The sequence below is a fragment of the Strigops habroptila genome, chromosome Z (assembly GCF_004027225.2).
Source record: "Strigops habroptila isolate Jane chromosome Z, bStrHab1.2.pri, whole genome shotgun sequence".
In the NCBI taxonomy this organism is placed as follows: Eukaryota; Metazoa; Chordata; class Aves; order Psittaciformes; family Psittacidae; genus Strigops; species Strigops habroptila.
The window spans coordinates 52,256,239-52,276,481 of NC_044302.2; the positions used below are offsets into that span (position 1 = coordinate 52,256,239).

Below are 20,243 nucleotides of genomic sequence, written 5' to 3' on the forward strand. Positions count from 1 at the left end.
ACACTGTGGGATGGTGAATGTAGTCTGAGGTAGCCTGCCTCTTTTATAGCCATTTCATTGGTAAAACAAGGGCATAGCCCTGAGCTGTGGTCTAGGAACATTAGTTTTGAGATAGATGGAGTGGTGCAGTGTGTAAAATGAAGAGTGAAGGATTCGATCCATTCATAGTTAATGTTCCTCCTGTGTAAAAAGACACGTTTACAGATACATGACTCTTACATTACTTCCAAGTTTTTGCACTCCTAACCCTTGGTGAAACAGTATGTGCTTGAATGGAAAGTATATTTCCCTCTTAATAAGTGGCTACAGAAGCCATCTTTGGGTTAGAATTGATGTTTATGTTTACTTTGCTTTTCTTGTGTTATTGTGCTGCCTTTGATTTGGGGAGTGTGTGTGTGATTGTGAGATAATAGGTTTTGCTAATGTGAATTAAGGAATGTTGCATTACTCCAGACTGGTAGGTAAAAAGGTTTATACCATCTCGTGTTTTAGGTTTTTTAATCAGTGCCAGGTGCTAGAGGAAAAGTGAATTTTCAAATATATTAATTAATATTTCTCTTTTTGAAAACTTCACTTTTTCACTTTTGAAACCAGCTGTGTCACTTATTTCAGTGAGTTCAAAAGCGCACAGCTGCAAAAATCTTGTAAAAAGTCTCCTTATGACCTTAGAATCATAGCTTTAAATTCTGTTGTCTCTTAGACCCTATTCTCCCCTCCCCTTTTACCACCCTGAGCGGCCACAACTTGGTGTCTTTATGGCTAGGGAAGCTGTTGTTGATGTAGAAAAGAATTACAAGTCCACAGGGTTTTTTCAAAGGCATAGCTTTGGGGAAAACTTTCACTTTTTGTAGTGGCCAAGGAGGAAGTTATGAGATAGGACAACTTTTGTGTTCAGGAGAAGCTGAGCAGGATGGAATATTTTGTTAGGCTGTAGTAAAAGTCTTGTGAGCAGTGGTGGCATGTGGATTGGCCAAAAGTTAATGAACTGTGGAGCTTTTGCCACCTTCTAGAAACCCGAAGGAAATTTGTGTATCTGTAGTTGTCCTTGGATATGCTATTACCCTCCTCACTAAAGAAAGGAACACATTGGCTCAGATCCATATGTGGGTTGCTGCGTCTCACATTCCTCTAGCCTCCATGTCTACAGTCTGAAATTCAGGCCTGTTTTTTTCATTTGTTTGTTTTAATCTGTCGTTAGGGATGAACCTGCATGAAGGCAATCAAACTCCTCCTTTAATCTGCAGTTCATAAGCAGTAACAATACTAAATTTCAGTGTTCTAGTTCAAAAGGTCTGTTGAGTAACAGGAGGCCATAAATGAGGATCTTTTGGTGACCCTTAGCTGAAGGATCAAATTTAGGGTTTCTCTTGCACGTACAGCTAGGGGAACTGCAGTGTGTGAGTGTTATGCACATCGGATTCTGGCTCTATCAAATGAATGAAATTAATTGCTGCTCTGTTTAGCGTCAGTGCTTTGTTTGAGAAGTGAAGAGTTTCAAAACTCAGCAAGAGCATTTTCAGTACATCATGTATGCAGATTTTGAATCCGAGCTTTCTGAAAGCTGTGGGTGTGTTGGGAGGTTTCTGCCCTAGGCTGAACTGCACAGCCTCTTCCAGGAAAAGGTGCTGCCTTGCTTACCCTCTCATTCCTTAGGGACTTCAGAAGTGATTTAGGTGTGATGGTGAGGATACCAGCTTTAATTTTTATAGAGCCAGCAGGGTGATGCATTGGGAAGCACCTTGCAGCTTCCCTGTTTGTTACGTTTCTAGCTGCTGTCAAGTACTGAAATAAAAAATGGACTTTTGGTCTGGCTGATTTACAGCTGGTTTTGTATTCCCAGGCTTTGCTACTCTGACTAACAGGCGGAGCCTCATTTGCCCCCAGAACTGCACTCCAAACTTCTTCGCCCAATAAGCAGTTACACTTATGAGGATCTGCATCTATAGCCTTGGAAGATTAACCCTGTCATTGAAGAAAGAATTGTTGTATTTTGGTTTTTTTTGTGTTGGTCCAGCTTAGTTCCCATTCCTTTGTAGGATGGCGTGCATATCCATACAGTAGATCTTCCTCTTTGTGTCGGTGGTAGTTCCCAAACTGTTGACAGGTGGTATTTCATAAAGTTTGTTAAGTGAATGTTGTCCTGTCCCTACAGAAGAGCGGGTTGTTCCCATTGAAGTCTGCCGTTCCAAACTGTCGAAGTACTTGCAGGGAGTTGTTTTCCGCTGTGACAAGTGTACCTTTACCTGCTCCAGTGATGAGAGCTTGCAGCAGCACATAGAGAAGCACAATGAACTGAAACCTTACAAATGCCAACTCTGCTACTATGAGACCAAACACACAGAGGAGCTGGATGCTCACCTTCGAGATGAGCACAAGGTAACATCCAAATAGTTTTAACTTGTAGCAGTCTACTCTTTGCAAATGCTGTATTAATTTACTTGCATGTAAACTCTGAGTAGCCAACTTGACATTGCATTTTTTCCCCTCTCCCTCCCCAAATCTGGAAACTAATTCCATGTTGGGCTTCTCTTCCTCTGTTTTCTATTATTTCTTTTTTTTTCTTTGGAAACTCAAAATTCAGGATTTCTAAAGCTGTACAGATTGACCAGAATTATCAGAGTGTTGTTTGCAGAGTATGATTATCTGGAAAAGGCCCTTGTGCATGCTAGGTTTATTTAAAAAGGGGGAAGAGAAAAGGCTGTGAAACAATATTATGGCTGTGTGATTCGGCCTCTCTAAAAGGCAGGAGATTCCAACATAAGATTGCTCTGGCAACTTCAGCAGCAGTGACATGCCATGCATATTTTAATAACAAAGAGGGTAATACATCCCTGTTTATATTTAACAAGGGAAAGATAAACAGCAAGTATAACCAGGTCCTAAGTCAAGACTGCTTTGGAGTTTTTGTGGAGTGCCTGAGTGCAGACCTAGTACAGTCTCTGAGAAGTCATTAGAGGCTTTTCACAGACTGTTAGCTTTAAATTTCTGTAGCTGTGAGATTTTAGCTGAGAGACACTTAAATTATAGAACTGAAATGTGTTTTGGAGTATTTGTTAGACTGCTTCCTTGTCATATTTAGACCTGTTGGAGGGAGCTGAGCTACCCAGGTCCCCCCTAAAAACTCACTCCTACTTCATTGACTGAATGACACAGGCAAATACATTTATGTTGACAGAATTAGCAGCAGAATTCCCAGCAAAACTTGTAATGCTTAAAAAATATTTGGCTGTCTTATAAAAACAAACTCTGTAAACTTATGTTGACCTGCTATCCTTATCTGCCCTCATCTTTACTACTTCTGGAGAGTCTTCTGCAATTAACATGAGATGTTCCACACCTCCTAGTCACCACAGTAAGGCGCTTGACATATCCAGAAGGCACTATTCCTCATTCTTTTGACACAGTACATGAGGCTGGGAAAATTATTCCCTCACTTGGATCTCCCTTCCAACCTGAACACGCAGTGATGGTGTTTAGTAGTTCAGGATATCTTTTCCCCATTTGTCTTCGGTAATTTATATCACGCTAATTTGTGTCCACGTTCTGGGCTTAGATACCCAAGTATTATATTGCGCTTTAAAGAGTTCCTGTGCATAGCTGATTTGAATTAAGTGCCTTGCATGTGGTCTTGTTTGTTTAAATCTCGGTGGGTAACGTTTTAAGTCAAGAGAACCTCATCACAGCTGCCTGTATGGAGTAGCACTAGGAATCTGCACACCAGGATAGCTTGCTATTTGGAGATATACTGCAGTCTGATTCACATGGTCCTTATGTTCATTCACATTCCCTTTCCCACAGAGGGATAAAAAATAGGCAGTGGGTGTTGATATTTCATTCAGCATCTTGCAAGAGGTGTTGTACTGCACTCCGTTTCCATCCTCTCTGCCTCTGTGGCTCAGTGCCTGTGCTGCTGGAGGGCTGTCTTTTTGCATGAAACATGAACCCAAAATCCTTCCCAGCAGTGATCAATGAGCTCAGAGGGCGCTCGTCATCCACCAGGTATTAGCCCTAGTGTCCTGGTCATGCTCCACGCTCTCTGCCTCTGCTGTAAATCTGGACTGCTCCTCCGCTGTTTCTGTTGGATGTGGTGGAGTTCCTGACTTCCGTGCCCTAAGCCGCTCCTTTCATGCTGCTGCTGTGAGCTGTTAAGTAGCTGATGCGTTTCACCCTAGGGTTAGCTGAATTTGACTGCTGGGTGAAGTGTTCCCATTATAGTCTGTGTATCATCAGTTTGCAAAGCACTTTGCAGCCTTTCGTAATGAAAATTAATCTGTTATTAATGAGTGAAAGTGTATGTGGCACACAGCAGCCATGTGCTTAGTAAAAGCACATCTTTTACTAAGTAAAAGCTTCTCATGAATGAAGCTGAATGAACCAGTCACAAAGAAGTGTGGATATACAATAGTAGTGTTTGATCACAGTGGTTGCATGATGACACAAAAAGAGGATGCAACTTAAATGTGTTTTGCATTTCTTGGATTTTGTCTTGTTTTAATGCATCAAAACCAGGAAAAAACAAGGAGGGAGGGTGTTTGCTGAATGTCATTGATTTTTGAAAACCAAAAACGATAAGTGCAGCAAAAGAAGAATAATTGGGGGAAAAAAAAAAAAAGGAGTGTTAATTTGAGTAGGTGTCTGTATGCCACCTCTAGCTGAACAGGCTTTGGGGTGAACTCAGTTTTGTTTTGTATATGTGACGATTTTTCTGAATAGCTGAGGATTGTGCTGATTGCTGACAAAAGTGTATCTTTCAAAGGTGAGTCGTAATTTTGAGCTGGTTGGACGTGTTAACTTGGACCAGTTGGAACAAATGAAGGGGAAAATAGAGAGCTCCAGCAGCGATGAAGAAGAAAAAGAAGAAGAAGAGTTAAGCCCCAAGACTGAAGAGAGAGGTCAGTGCAACTTTTTTTGGTTTAGTTTTGGGTTTTTCTCACTCCAACATGCCCCACCACTCTCACCAAGCAAGGTCAGCTGTTGACTCTACAACATGTTCCTGTAGAGCCATGCAGACATGGCAACAGGAGCAGAGTGGGGCTATTTTGAAGACGCTGCTCCTGGGGGAATCTCATGTTTCTAATCCTTATTACAAGTTTTCTGTCTGTTAAGAAAATATGTACTATGAGAAAACACAGATAGCATCTGTGACTTATCTGACCATGCAGATAACATCTATAAGAGCCTGGAAAACTATGTAAGTGGAGTATTTTAGTGGTCTGTCACATTTTCTGTTTTGGTAACAAATTTCATCTTTTCACTCAGCATTGTTCATGTGAAGGATAGAAGGGGTCATGGCCAAACTTTTTTATGGGCTGTTGTTAACTGTGCCCAGCATTCCTTGTCAGACAGAGTCAGTCCTGTTGCAGTTGCTGCAGTTGGAAGATCTGGAGCCAGGGCATTTCCATGAACGCCCTGTACCATTGTATATTTAAATATGTGCCTAAGTTCATACCTAAGACTAATACCACTGACTTCAGCAAGGCTAGGCCATGTGCTTGCTAATGCTTTTGGTTTGGTCAAAGTTAGATCAGCAGGGGAAACGTTCTCTGTGAGTTGAATCCTTTTGAACTAAGGGTTTCTTGACTTTCCCTTCCAACAACCTTCCCCCTTGAAAACTAGGTTATTGCAGTATCTGGTGTAAAGTGTGTGTTGTCTAGTCTGTTCTAGTGCACAATTCATCAGTTAAATGCAGTTCATCAGTCAAATGCAGTGTGTTCTCAAGTCTTTAAAAGCTTTAGTCCTGTGATGTCTGAATGTCAGGTTCCTAGAGTCACTCAGCCTTTTGATTCTGATGCCCACAATTAGCCATGTTCTATGTATTTTAACTAAAGGTATGCTACCATGTTTATCCTTTTCCTCCTGAATTTTCAGCTTTCAAACTCACAAAAGAAAATGTGTTTCATTACATCTTTTCAGATGTTGAAGAATTCACATTTCTGAATTCACACGTTGTTTACAGAATAGGAGGGGATCAGGTCATGCTTCTTCCCTTTTAATAGCAAGACCCCAGCATTTTGGCTTTTGTTTAGCATTCCCGCAGCATAAATTCAATCTGCATTTAGCACCAGCACTTGACTTGAAGAGTGGTTAGTGATAGCTTTTATTTAAATGAGAAAGGAAGTGAGTTGGGTAGGCAACAATGTATGTTTTAATGAAAAATATCCTTCACAAGATCTTAGGTGTAACAGTAGAAAAATCAGAGGAGGACCTAAAGAAATGTTTGTTCTATTTCAAAGTTCAACATTAGTAACTCATGTGGAAACATGCTTGAGTGTCTGTTCGGGGACAGCTTCAACCCTTATTGCTTCATGGCCTGAACAGTGATTGTGTAATGACTTGACTAAAGGACCAGCTCACCTTAGCTGCAGATGTAGCAGGCTGATTAATGTTTTGTATAGAGCCACAGCTAGCAGGGGATGAAAAGTCAAGCTGTCCTAGTGGTGATTACCTTAGTGTTACATACAAGCACAGGTGCTGAAGTGACCTTAGAAGCCATGGTATCTAGATCAAGGGGAAGAAGGTGCTATCTGCCAAGCCTTGCAAATCCCTGTAAAATGCACTACGGGGAGTGCGACAGCCCAAGGTGAAGTTCGGTGTTTAAATTGGCTTTAAGTTACACTGTGAAACATAAAAATACCACTTTCTATGCTAGAAATTTAAATTTGCAAGGATAATAGCTAAGTGTTATCTCCCTGTCTCATATGATCAATAATTAAGCAAGGGATAGTGTCTTAATTCTGTTTGTTATTTTGTACTTTTTCCACCTGTGTCTGTGCGTTTTTTGATCTGTGACTGGCTAAAATGATTTCTGCATGCTTGTTCAAATGACCAGTCTAAAAAAGTCATGCATATTTCCGTATTGGTTTGCAGATACTCTTTCCTGACTGGCCAGTAGGGTCAGTGTCTCATGATTGTTACTTTTTCTCCCTTCTAATCTGTTGTTACCATGTGCAATACATTACACTAAAATAGGCAGAAAATGCAGAAAGCCCTTCTGTCTACTACAGCAAGGGTATTTAAAAAAGATCCAGATGTATTGGCCGTATTTTTCTAGAGAAGTTCTGGATTACTACGAAAGGTGCAAGGTGCTAGGTACACTTTCAAAAAATATCCCAGTGAGACAGGAACTGAAGGTGTGGTGGTTGCTGAATGTTGAGTTGTATGCTGACATCCCTCTATGGATTTTAGGAAGATAGATTTAACATAGAAATGGTTTGCCCTGTTAGCAGAGGACCCGACCTATGGTTTTAAATATAGCCTGTCACAGTGGCTAATGCTTTCACAGCTTTCAAACCACATCAAACTGTGTAATCCTGTATGCCACTTGGCTGCTTTTGACAATTCTAACCTTTGTGGTGTTAGCAGGAAGTGGGATTTGCTGAGAGTGCCTCTGTGTGCTCTGAGTATTTGGAAGCAAATGCTGTCTGAACTCTCTGAAGTCTGTGACTGTCAGAACCAGGATTTCTTCCCATGAGTCAAGCAGCTGCCTGGATTCAGCACTTTGACTTCAGGCTGGCATGTGCAGTACTGAAGGTGCAAAGAATGTATTGCTTCTCCAGATGGGCTGTTGGACAGTGAACCAAAGAAGGGCTGTTGCCCATGTGAACAGTAGAGCTCAGCAGAGCTATACTGCTATCTTGGATGAGAAAGGAAGGGAGTTGTTGTCTGTTAGTAAAGGGTAGTAGAAAGGCTATTGACCTGGGTGGAAGAAGATGGGGCGGCAGGAAGAGGATGTCTGGCATACAGCATGGAAAGAACAGCTCCTCCTGGTAGAACTGCAGCCTAGAGGGACTGTTTGTCTTTACTGACCTTTATGTCTTGGTCTTGGCAGAAAGTGGAATTGAGAGGTGTTTTTCCACAGTAGACAAAAATAAATGTCCATGAGTGCTTGTGTGTGTGATGCAGGAAAACTGCAGAGAGATTAGGTGTCTGAGCAATCTGTTACCTCTCTTCTGCAGGCCCCAGAGAAGAGCAGTTCTGATAGTCCTCCAGAGAAGCAGTCGAAATTCACATCCCTAGAAGCAAAACTAAACCACTGTTTTTAAACTTAAACAGGGGAAGTTCAGACTGGATATAAGGAAGAAGTTCTCTACTGTGATGGTGGTGAGGCACTGGAACAGGTTGCCCAAGGAAGTGGTAAGTGCTCCATCCCTGGCAGTGTTCAAGGCCACATTGGACGGAGCCTTGGGAGACATGGTCTAGCGTGAGGCATCCCTGCCCATGGCAGGGGGTTGGAACTAAATGATCTTAAGGTCCTTTCCCACCCAAACCATTCTGCGATTCTATGATTCTATGAAAACTGATTGGGAAGTAGGGTGAACAATAAATACAGTGTTTCCTGAAGAGATGGATTTACTAGAATAGCACTTGCTAATCTTAATGGGAATTGCAAGTATAAATCATGAACTGGTTTGGATGTGAAGGGACCTTTAAAGATAATCCCTCTGCCATGGGCAAAGGCATCTTTCACTAGATCCAGTTGCTGAAAGACTCATCCAATCCGACTCCCTGTTGATGAGACATCCACACATTATCTGTGCAACCTGTTCCAGTACCTCAACACCCTCATATTAGAAAATTTCTTCACTGTGTCCAATCTAAATCTACTCTCTTTCAGTTTAAAACCATTACCCCTTGTGCTGTCACTACAGACTCTGGTAAAAAGTCTCTCTCGATCTTTCCTAGAAGCCCCCTTTAAGAACTGAAAGGCCACAACAAGGTCTCCTCAGAGCCTTCTTTTCTTCTGACCGAACAACCCCAGCTGCCTGTTTGAGCAGAGCAGCCTCTGTATCAACTTTCTGCAGAGATCCAGAATAAACTTCCTATTGTGTACTGTATGGTTCTTATACAGAACAACAGCATTTGCCTTTAAAACTTTTATCCTCCATAAATATTTGCCCCTGTACCATGACTAGTCTGCGTGTTGCAGTGTGTGTATAACTTTGAATCACACATAAGGTATTAAAATGCATATGTAAACTGAACTTACTTTCTGGTGTTCCTCTTGACACAGCACCTTGCTTTGTGATAACCACATAATAAATCACTGACAGAAAGGAATACACAGGGTTGGGGGTTTTTTTCCTTTCAGGGGGAAGAGGCAAAAAATTATTTTAAAAACCATTCCATATAGAACATTAGTAAAGGTTAACTAGTGAGAAGTGTGTCCTAAAGATACATTTACAGGACTAGTATACAGATAATAGGGAATGTGTGGGCATTTTAAGTTTGTAGGCTGATCCTGAACAGAGTAAATCTGAGAGTGAAGAAATCAAGTGAGCGGAGATCAGAACCAAAATGAAGCAAAATCCCTTTTCTTTTATTATGCAGTTTGGGAGGAGTCAGAAAGAAATTCTGTTGATTTCTTGCTCAAGATAATCCCTGCTAAGGTATTAATACTCTGAGCAGATGGTGCTGTCTCATTTCCAGCAAAAGAATCAAGTGAGATAGTCCATGCAATTATTTTTAATGGCTTGTGTGGTGATCTTCTTAATTTGTCAGAAAATGTTTCATCTTTTGTTAAAGCTGGCTGCGTTCACATAGAGCTTGGCTTTCAGAAATACCGCTCCCAGAGCTGCCAGTGACTTCACTCGTATTACTAGGTGCTTGAGACTTCTGCAAATGAGGCCCCAAGCACTTTGTATAAAAGATTAGGATGGGTTGAAACACCTATGCAGTTAAGATTTAGAACTTAACCCATGAGATTTCATGATGAAGGAATATCTATTTATTATAAGGAACACATGTTTAAATGCACTAAGACTTTGTGTCCTAAAATTTGTGCTACCAATTTAAAAATTATAGAAAGGCTTAGTGTTTTTATTTTGCTTTCAAGCCATTTCAGCCCTAAAATTCTCAGGTTTGATGAATTAAAAACTCCACAATCACGCCATTTGTTGAAATACAGGATCAGGGAGTAGAAACTTTTTACCCTTATTTGCAGATGTGTTTTAAGACTTAGGAAAGGGGGCCTACAAGAAAGGTGGGGAAGAGCTTTTTATAAGAGCAAGTAGTGATAGGACAAGGAGGAATGGCTTTAAAGTGAAGGAGGGTAGATTTAGATTAGACATTAGGAAAAAGTTCTTTACTGAGATGGTGGTAGGCACTGGCACAGGTTGCCCAGAGAAGCTGTGGCTGCCCCATCCCTGGCAGTGTTCAAGGACAGGTTGGACAGGGCTTGGAGCAACCTGGTCTAGTGGAAGGCATCCCTGCCCATGGCAGGGGCTTGGAACTAGATGAACGTTAAGGTTCCTTCCAACCCAAACCAGTCTGGGATTCTATGATTTGTCACTTGCTCTGTCACTTTGCTTTGGAGGAGTGACATTTTCACACACACAGTTATTTGATAGATAAGTCCTTTTGCTTCTCAGGGATGAGAAGGTGGAGCAGAGGGGTTAGATTAGGATCACAGTGGTCCCTTCTTGCCCTGGCTCTTCTGAATTCATGGGCTGTATTGTCTTTTTCCAGATCCCATGATGTTTCCTGACAGCGGTCGTCCAGAGAAACGCTTCCCATGTGAGTTCTGTGGCCGATCATTTACAGAAGGCTCTGAGTGGGAGCGACATGTGCTGAGACATGGCATGTAAGTTGGTTTACATTCCTTTGCCAGACAACCAAAGGTAACAGCAGATTACTCTGCATTCTCCCCACCTCATTCCTTACCTCCCAAAAAGCCCTGTGATGAAAGCAAACACAATTCTATAAAGAACAATTCTGTTATCACAGGTGTGGATACAATCATCAGATGTTTCTGCATGGGAAGTTCCTGTTCATCCTTTTAAATGCTGCTGCCTGCGGTGGCTGTAGATTGTAGGGTTTGACTGTGATTCTAAAACTTGAGATTGTCCCAAGAATACCACTTGGCCAGGATTAACTTTTACCTGAGTGTAAGCTGATTTTGCCAGCCAGCAGAGCAGCATAAAAATGGCAGAAAATTATATGGAATGTTCTAGGAGGGAACTGTTTGGGGTTTTTTTTCTCCTTTATTGTTATATCTCATGCTTGTACCTAAACTTGCAGAACAGTGCAAAGAATTATGAGCAGAGAAATGTCATGATCTTCAAGGGCAGAAAAAAATGAACGCCTCTAAAATGTGCATAGTGAACTTCATGAGTACATCTTCATAGAGAAAATCTTTGTATAGAAGTTTGCACAGTGTGGGATGATATGCATCACAGATGAGATACGTATCTCTGAAGAAATCATTTTCCTCTTTTGATGAAGATCTCATTGGTAGCAGAGATCTTTTTGCTGGCCAGGGTTTCTTCAAAGAGTAGATTTCATTTGAGGTTTCTGACATGTGGAAGACAGTCAAATACAATATTGTAGGTTAACTGTGATGGGATGGGAAATATTACTTATATTTTCCTTAATCTTGTTTTCCTAAATATAAGTACTTGAAATGTTTCAACCTATAAAAAGTTCTATTGGATCACTAACTCTTTGGGAAAAGTACTCTCTTCCTGTGCCTTTGATTGGTGCCTGTAAGTATTATTTACAAGGGACTGGGGAAAGGGGAATGCATATTTAAAAGTCACAGTTGGGGTTCTTCCCTCGTGTCTCATATCAGTCCCAGTGTAGAACAAGTAAAGGTTTGATTTCAAAGCTAGGATGTTATGGGTCCCACTGGTAGATTCATTCCACTGCCTCTCCTTTTGAGTGTGAGATGGTGTTCCAGGGTTTGAAGGATTCCGGGTGGAGAAGGACGTAAACCACGCACACACACACACCAAACTGCTAGAAAGTTTATTACAAGATCCAGAATGGATATAAAATCCAGAGATATTACCAGCTAGGAAGAGAGATACCTAAAGGCTACCAGAAGCTAGATTAGGCACAGATTCTTACCGACCCACACACTGATACAATGACCAAGAGGCCAGCTCCGGGGTGCGTTGTGACAAGATGGGGTGGCAGGCACTACTTCTAGAGGGCGTCCCCACAGAGGTAGTGTCGACCATAAAAGGTAGTTGGATCCGCCTCTTTCTCGATCTCCCTGGAACCCCGGGTATTTTAAATGCCAAAAGTGCAGACTCATCCTGACGCAGGGGGCCAACCTGTGTCAGGAGGAGTGGCCTTGCTGGCTCTTTTTCCCACGCACACTCGTTCTAACGCAGGGGGCCAGTCTGTGCCAGGAGGACTGGCCTTGCCGGCCCTTTGCCATACACAATCATTCTAGATGATTGGGGTGGTTCACCACGGACCAATTCCACAGTATTAGAGCCATCTAACACAGGTGGCAATGATGGGGCTGCTTGCATCTACCTTTTTAGGAAGTGAACTGTTTTTCTCACTTGTGTGATATGCACAGATTGTCTTTGCTGTTCTCCATATTGACTGTGTTTCTGTTTTCTGCTGCTTGGCTTTCCAGGGCACTAAACGAAAACAAGCACAGGACCGGTGAGGACAGCCAGCCAAAGGAGGACATAGAAGAAACTGTCAGCACACTGCCAGAAGAAAAAGAAGGCATTGAGAAAATGGTAGTGGACTACTCCCACACCAGTGAAACAGCAGTCAGCTTGGTAGCTGCTGACAAACCTCTCCAAGACAACTCGGAGGCCAAAAACGAATAAGCATTTGGTGTGATTCTATACAACGTACTTGAACAGTGATGAATGGGGTGAGGTGGGTGGGTGGGGTGGGCAGAAGGAAGAAATAAAGCTGCTTTTAGGACTGAATGATCTATTTTCAAAGCACTGGTACCCGTGTGAGTGTGTGTATATTAAAGTTATTTAAGTGATGGAATAAGTGGCTCCATTACATCACTGCATCTTTTCTTCTGGATTTTGACAATGGGAAGTTACATTCATCTTGGACTAATGAAGCAACTCCCGGTATTCCTACATTACACATCGTGCTTTGCAGTGGAGACTTGGATTGTTTGTGAATGGAAGCGTCGTGAGCATGGAAGAAGTGGGAGGGGGACAACTCTTCAACGCACAAGTTTGTGTGCGTTTTTCTAGTTTTAATACATAATGCTTTTCCAGACTGAAATGCAACTGCTTTAGAAAAGAAAAAAAAAAAAAAAAAGAAAAAAAAGAAAAAGAGAACAAAAACAAAACAGAAACTGCTTTGCTTAAAACAGTCACCTGTTTCCTAGTACCTCAGAATTAACCAAGGGAGATCTCTGCATTTGTCAGTACTACCTGTTGTTGTTGTGGTTAAATGTAGAGAGACTGCTGGGCAAGTTGGTGAATGGAGGAAGAAAAAAAGTTTTAAAGAAAACAAAACAAATTGTGCTTAAAATCCCAGTGTGGGTTTTATTTCTTAAAATACTGTGATTTTTTTAATTATTTTAGTAAAAAAAAAAACGAAAAAAAAAGAGAGACTTTAATTCCTAGATAACTGTTTGTGAATTGTCATCCTTTATTCCAGGTAAGCTGTTTGTTAGTACTCAGTTATAATTTTAGGATTTGATAGATTTCATGTGACTGATTGTGCAGTTTTGTTTGCCACATGTTTATTTTCTGTCAGTCTTTGAGGTGTTACAAATACAGCACAATTAAGTTTCTCATGTAAAATGAGTATTTCTTTTTTGAGGGGGGGACAGGGAAAGGAGACTAGATCTTGTGAATAGAACTTTTTGTTGTTGCTGTTGTTGTGTTGTTAATTTTAAACATGGAAATAACAAAGAAGTTTTAACTTTTTTTTTTTAAAAACTAAAGAACCAAACTTACGGCACAGCTATGCAGCTCGCGGGCCAAACACATAGGTCCTCATAACCATTTTGTTGCTTGTCATATTAACATCTATCAGTCTCACACCAGTAACTTTTCGTTAAGATTGGCTGCCTTTTTTTCTTCCGTCTGTGGTGTGCGTGTTTTCTTTTTGTTTTGATGTGGTGGGAGGGAGGGGTGTCTGTTAACACATCCTTTTGCAAGCGGAGGTGAAATAGTTACATATGACATTGAGCCTGGAGAACTACTTTTACTCGATTCAAGATGGAGTTGCTAAGTTTTTCCCCTCCTCCTTAGCTTTTAGCATGAGGGGAGCAGCGTAGAATGAACAGGTACCTGCATACCAAAGTGGCTGATCCTGCACCACTTCTTGGGTGGAAAGCCTACCAAACTTAACAGGAATTTTGCCTGAGCAATGAATACAGGATCTGGTGCCCATGGTATGTTCTGGTTGTGAACAAAAAAAAAAAAAAAAAAAAAAAAAAAAAAGTGTTTCTTTCCAAAAAGTAGAAAGTACTTGACTGAAACCTAGTTTTAGAAATGCATGTGTCTTTGTTTGTTTTTTTTGTTTTGGGGGGATCTGCGGGAGGGGGAGGGGGGAACATAGGAAGCTGCTGAGGAAAGGGTGTCCTAGAGAGCTTCACATAAAATTGATGGCAAAAATGTTGCATTTGTGGAATAAGTGCTACTTGAGAAGCATGGTGTTTTGCTTTTGGGGATTCATCAGTTGTGTGTTAGGGGGATACTTTTGAATCTTTTTGTTGGGGTTTTTTTGTTTTCTTTTTCAAAGTAGGGAGGGAAGGTCATAGAAAAACATTGGAGGGACAAGTATAAATACACATTTTGTGTCTGTATTTGTTTTTTAATTGGCCTCATTTCAAATGTATTTAAACAGTTCCATACCTGGATTGGTTGTTTGTAATGGTTACCAAAAATGAAAAAAAAAAAAAAAAAAAAAAAAAAAAAAAGATTGTGACATGCTTTTATCACTACTTAATTTTTCAAATAACATGTAAATATTGTAATCCATTGGATTTTGTTTTGCTAACCTGTTAATAAAAAATATGGGACCATTATCATTTTAACAAGTCTAGAATGTCATATTTTTATTTTTTTTTCCTTTTTTCTTTTCCCAAAAATGTATACCTGATATATTGTGGACACACATTTTAGATGCATTGTTATGATTCTGTTGACTGTAATGACATAGAATTGAAAATAACATTTTTTTTCATTGTTTAATTTATACAGAGGACTTTTTCAGAGTTTGACAGAAGGAAATAATAGCAAAATGCTAACCCATTGGCTTCAGCACTCGGTATTTCCTCATTTTAAAATTACTGCTTACTGATGGGGGATAGGAAGGGGATACTGAACTGTTGCACTGACGGGTTTGTTTTTTAAAAAAAAAAAAACAATGAAAATTAATAAAAACTTTTTAAGAGTGTGCGCTCGTGTGTGAGTGGTTTTGTATTGGGTACTCTGATGGTAGTTCTGTACAAGTGATGGGTGCTGCAACTGGCAGCTCTCAGAGGGAGCAAATCTCACATTTTCCCTTCTATTTTACAGGGAATTTTGGATTTACGAGGTGGGGGGGGGGGGGGGTAAAAGGGGGTGGTGGAATGGAAGGAGTGAATTCCTCTAGCTCACACAGGTCTAGGGTCTACCAAAGAATGCCTTGAATATCCACCAGCCCAACATCCATTAGAGGTCAAGGGCACACTGCCAAGGTCTGCTGACTCCTTCTGAACCCAAACATAGAAATGAAGGAATTTTGCAGGCTGTCTGGAAAGATCAAAATAGATAGAGACAGGCTGGTAGTTAGATTATCAACTCAAGTCACTTCATGAGTAGGGATACTGTATGATCCAATATCTGATGACCTACTGGATCCTGCACTGAGGTTGTGCTTAACTGAAGTTGAACATACATCCAGTAAGATGGAGCACAGGGCATTTTTTTCCTCTTTCTCAACTGAAACCTTAAAATGGTGCTCATGGTGCTGTCTTGGAGTCTTTATTTGCTAAATATATTTTTAAACGCTCATTCAGAAGATGTCAGAGGTGTTTTTCTGGGTGTTTTTTAATCAGATCTTGTTTCCAGTTTAAGTAGCTTTTTGGTTTTACTGGAACTGGATCTCAACTGAATGTGTAGGATGTTAAACAATATGAAAGCTTTGATCACCTGGTAGCTTTACATGCTTCCACCTTGCTCCATAAGAGTCAAAATATTTCTCTGTTAGAATGCTCAATTCTTTATCCTGTGTTTACAGAGGAGGAAAAAAAAAGGGGGGGGGGGGGGGAGATGTGATTTAGGATGTTAAATGTTGCCCTTTTTCAGTAGTCTGGAAATACTTGTTCATGAGAGAGACCTACAAATCATTTGTACGTCATATGTGATAGCCCAGAGCTAACCTGCACTTCCACAAATTTAAAAAGAGAAAGAGTTGCTCAGTGGTACATCACTAACAAGAATGACGTAACTGATGTAATGAAAGACCTTGGGACGATTTGTAGAGTACTACAGTTGCATTACCCCATTCACCTCCGTGGCAGGATTGTGAGTGTGAAGGACAGCGCTTGATCTTCCCAGTTTTTGGTTTCTGACTGAATGTGACTGGATCATCTGCCTTGATATTCCTGTGCAGAATTGAAATACAACAAGGGGGTGGGAGGGAAGAGACCAAGGAAATAGTTACTAATGTGATCCTTTACTCACATTACTTCTCTGCCTTGTTAGTCAATTCCCTTTCTCGTAACTGGGAGCCCTGTGCGCCACATGAAACATTTGTGCCGTGGGACAACTGGTGTTTTGCATACACTGTTTTCCCAGGGTCATTGCCTTTCCTTTTCTTAAGAAGTCTGGGTAAATGTTTGCCACATTATTGCTGGCTGACTGCTGGCATTTTCTTTTGGCCTAGAGGTACATTGCCTGATTGCTCTCCATGCAAAGATTTTGCATTCGTTTTCACACTGATGCAAAGGCTTTGCAGGAGTTGCTATGGGAAAGGAGATCGCTGTCTCCCTCCCTTGCAAACATGCACCCTCCCTGGAGAAGAGCTGAGCAGTTGAAGTTACCCTATGACTCGGGGACCAACAGCAGGGATTGGCAGGGTCACAGTAAGAAAGAATTGTAGGTCTGGAACTGTAGGGTTTCCAGTGGAAAGTCCTCTTCTTGTGAAGTGGTAAGGACTAGGCAAAACATTGATACTTGTGGCCCAATTATCTTGGAAACTGATGCCACACAGAAAACTTTATGTGAACTTGAACAGCAAAAGTCAGTCTCCAGGCTCCAAGAAAATATCTAAATACCATTGCAGATGTTCAGTACATTTCGATGAAAACTTCCCCAAGTTTCTTCACTCTTCCTCACCCTGAAGTCTTTCTTCAGTATTTTTCTGATAATACAGGACTTTTACACCATGAAAGCCAGCTGTCTGGCTCCAAAGCAGCAGAATTACTGAATAGGAAAGATTCTGGGTAAGAAGATTTTGGAAAAGGGAATGTTTTAGTCCAAGATAAGCTTAAGATCTTAGAGAAATCTCTCTGTAGCACGGTTAGTTCCATACCCCCACACCAACCACTGCTGGAAACACGGATTTCAATTTGAGCAGTCTGCAGTACAAAGTTTAGCCTTGAAGGCTACAGTCCTTCCAGGATGCCACTTGTAAACCTTTTATTGTCTTCTCATCTGTCACATACCAAACCATCCTTAGATAAATGAGAGGGTGCAAATACCCTGTGAACCAAAGGTGAGGCTGGGTGGCATAAGTCAAAGAGTCAACCTGGCCAAAGTCTTGGTGTAGAAGGCTGATGCCTATTGGAATCAGCTGATATTTGGGGAGCCTAGCTGAAGGCATTGTCTTTCCTGCTGCTTTTGCAGTTACTTACCTGTGTATGGAACTACAAGTGTAGAGGGAGAGAAGGAAGACTGGTACATTAGACATCAGGACATACGTGTATGAGGCTATAAAGGGAAAAAAACATTCTGACAGAACAACCTAATAGGATAACTTTTCTATTGGAAAGGATACTAAAGGATAGCTCTTTTACTGGAAGCGTGGTGCAGCACTGGGCAGGTCAACACATGACTGTGTGGTATCTTCACTGCTGGCGGGTTTTTTGACTCATACAGACAAAGCCATGACTGACCTGGTCTAGTGTGGGCAATAATCCTGCTTCTGGTAAGCGGTTGGACCAGAGATGTCCAGAACTCCCTCCCAGGCCCATTTCCTATTTCGGTTTCCTATTTTGCTATTTCTCTGGTCTCCTAACTTTCAGTTTTTCCAACTTGCCTCTGACTTTGTGCTAGCCCACTTTTTTGGTGAAGTATGAGTTACTGTAAGCACTTTAAGTGTTCACTGACTCATAGACTCTTCCCTGAGCAACATTTCTGCCTGTCCTATGTCAAATCATTTTTGACCAAAAGGCATGCCTTCCATCTAAATGTATGCTCAGTGACACAATCTTCCTAAGGCAATAATCTCTTAGCAGGATCAAAGCAAGTTTTATCAGACTTTCTTTATGGGTTTATATGCATCATTAGCAGGGGACTGCACCAAACAGCTCTTAGATGTAGAAAATAACTATCATGTAGGAGAAGATACTGATTTGTAGTTCTGCATTTTATCTTGGCCCAAACTATTTAATTAGTTATGACTTGAATCCTACAATTCCTTTTCTCCTGTACTCCCACAATATGCTACAAATCAAGTGAAATACCCAACAAAATAATGTCAGTGTGGTGGGGTTTTGGTTTTGTTCTGCTTTTGTGATTGAGCCAGTATTCTCTCTTGTTACAACTGGAGGAATCCAATCCAAAGTTCTGTCAACAATGGAAAAAAATGAGCAAAACAGCATAGAAAATAAGCAAAATTAAATAACTTCTCATGAAATGCACTCCATTGTGCAGCAACACATGGAGTATTCAGCTAAATGTCAGGTAGCACTATTTGTTTTTCTTTTACTGTGTTTGAGATCTATTTTGTTCTAGTAGAATGTTGGAATTGATCAGATCAGGTCTGCTCCCTGTCCAGTTCAATGTCTTGACTCCTGAAGCAAAAAGGAAATCCCATGGTGAGCAGGGAGAGAATACTCTGTCCCTATTGAAAGTCTCACCTTAATCTGTTTTGATGATAGCTTTAATCACAGAAGCAGAAGGAATCCTACCTCCTTCACATTCATTTTGTGTTATAGTAATGTAAATTACAGTACTTTCCATTTAAAATTTTGCTGAACTTTGTTTCTCTGAAGAGAACTGAAAGGTAAAATATTTTTGTGTTAAAACAAAGTTGATATTTTATTATCCTAAAAAGAAATGCTTCCTAAAAGTTAGTTGTGTGATCTCTGTAATTCTTACGTCGTTTGTTAAACGCATTTTTATGTACATAAAATAATCTGTTGAGATTTCCAATTGATTCGTTTCAGCTAGGATGCTTAGGAAAAAATGAAGTCAGCTGCTGGAATGAGAAAAGACATGCTTCTCTTCTACTCAAATAATTTGCTTCTTTGAATAGTTGGTGTAAAAGCGAATATGCCTCAGCTTGATTCTTTAATTCTCTATTGAGTTTACACTTCTATTACTGAAGAGCTTAGCTCAGTCTAGCCAACTGTACATGCATGACTTCCAAATCTAAGTGAAATGTGTCTCTTTGCAGCTGTTCTGTTGTGCTCTCAGTAGTGTTTAAAGAGAAAAATGTATTTACCAGCCATGCCTCAAATTAATTTAGCTTGTCTTGAAAACGTTGGACTGAAATTTTAACTTTTCTCTGCAACTGAAGGAAATCATTTTAAGCTACTGGGCCAAAGATGCTTCAAGTCTTTGTGGAATCATTTAGACCTAAGTCACCAAAAGACTCCTAGCAGAGATGCTGTGGTAAAAAGAGTGGTAGATTTGGTCTGTGTGAACTAGTAGATAATTAGAAGGCAAGCTCCATAAAGCAATGAGTCTTTGATCTGTTATTCCCAGAGGAAATGTTTTCCTCTGCTTAGTCGCTTCAGGACCTCAGGTATGCAATTGTTGAAACCACATGATTTAGGTAAAAGTAGTCATTCAGAAGTAGAAAGGATTTGATTTCTCATAGGTCAATAAATATACAGCACTAAAAGCATGTTGCCTGCAGAAAGAAGCAAGGTCTTTGAGACACTTTGCTGCAGCTGTGGTGTATTTCTTGCTATTACCATAGGAGTCTCCTTCTCCAGGTTAGAAACTGATGTTTGCTTTCCCCATTCCTTAGCTGCTCCTGTAATCACCTCTTCCACCTTCCTTTGTAGGATTACTTGCAATAACCAGATGAAAAACTCCGGCCATGCTGGAGCTGGTAGGAGTTGGGCTATTATGTTTAATAGACTGAGAACAACATCATGGTTGTTGGTGCTAGAGGAAGTTCAGGCTTATGTACATGCAAGATTGAGCCTGTCCCTTCCTGGAAGGGAAGACCATACAGCAAGGCAAGAAAACAGAGTTGTCTGCTAGGCTTTGGTTGGGACCAGACATAATCCATCCGGCGATCAAAAGAGTATCTTTGTGCTTGCCTTCATCAGTTCTTATGATCTGTTGGAGGGGAGGTGT

At 40.8% G+C, this 20,243-nt stretch overlaps 1 protein-coding gene across 7 annotated transcripts in view; it reads left to right on the forward strand.

Moving 5' to 3' along the window:
• ZNF462 (zinc finger protein 462) overlaps nucleotides 1–15,120 on the forward strand; it is a 94,233-nt gene extending 79,113 nt beyond the window's left edge. For all 7 annotated transcript variants that reach the window (XM_030512514.1, XM_030512509.1, XM_030512512.1 and 4 more), the window contains 4 exons: nucleotides 2,153–2,376; nucleotides 4,757–4,892; nucleotides 10,465–10,579; nucleotides 12,368–15,120. In XM_030512514.1, coding sequence (XP_030368374.1) covers nucleotides 2,153–2,376; nucleotides 4,757–4,892; nucleotides 10,465–10,579; nucleotides 12,368–12,569 — 677 coding nt within the window. In that variant the 3' untranslated portion in view covers nucleotides 12,570–15,120. The remainder of the gene's footprint in view (nucleotides 1–2,152; nucleotides 2,377–4,756; nucleotides 4,893–10,464; nucleotides 10,580–12,367) is intronic.
• The last annotated feature ends 5,123 nt before the right edge of the window (nucleotides 15,121–20,243 follow it).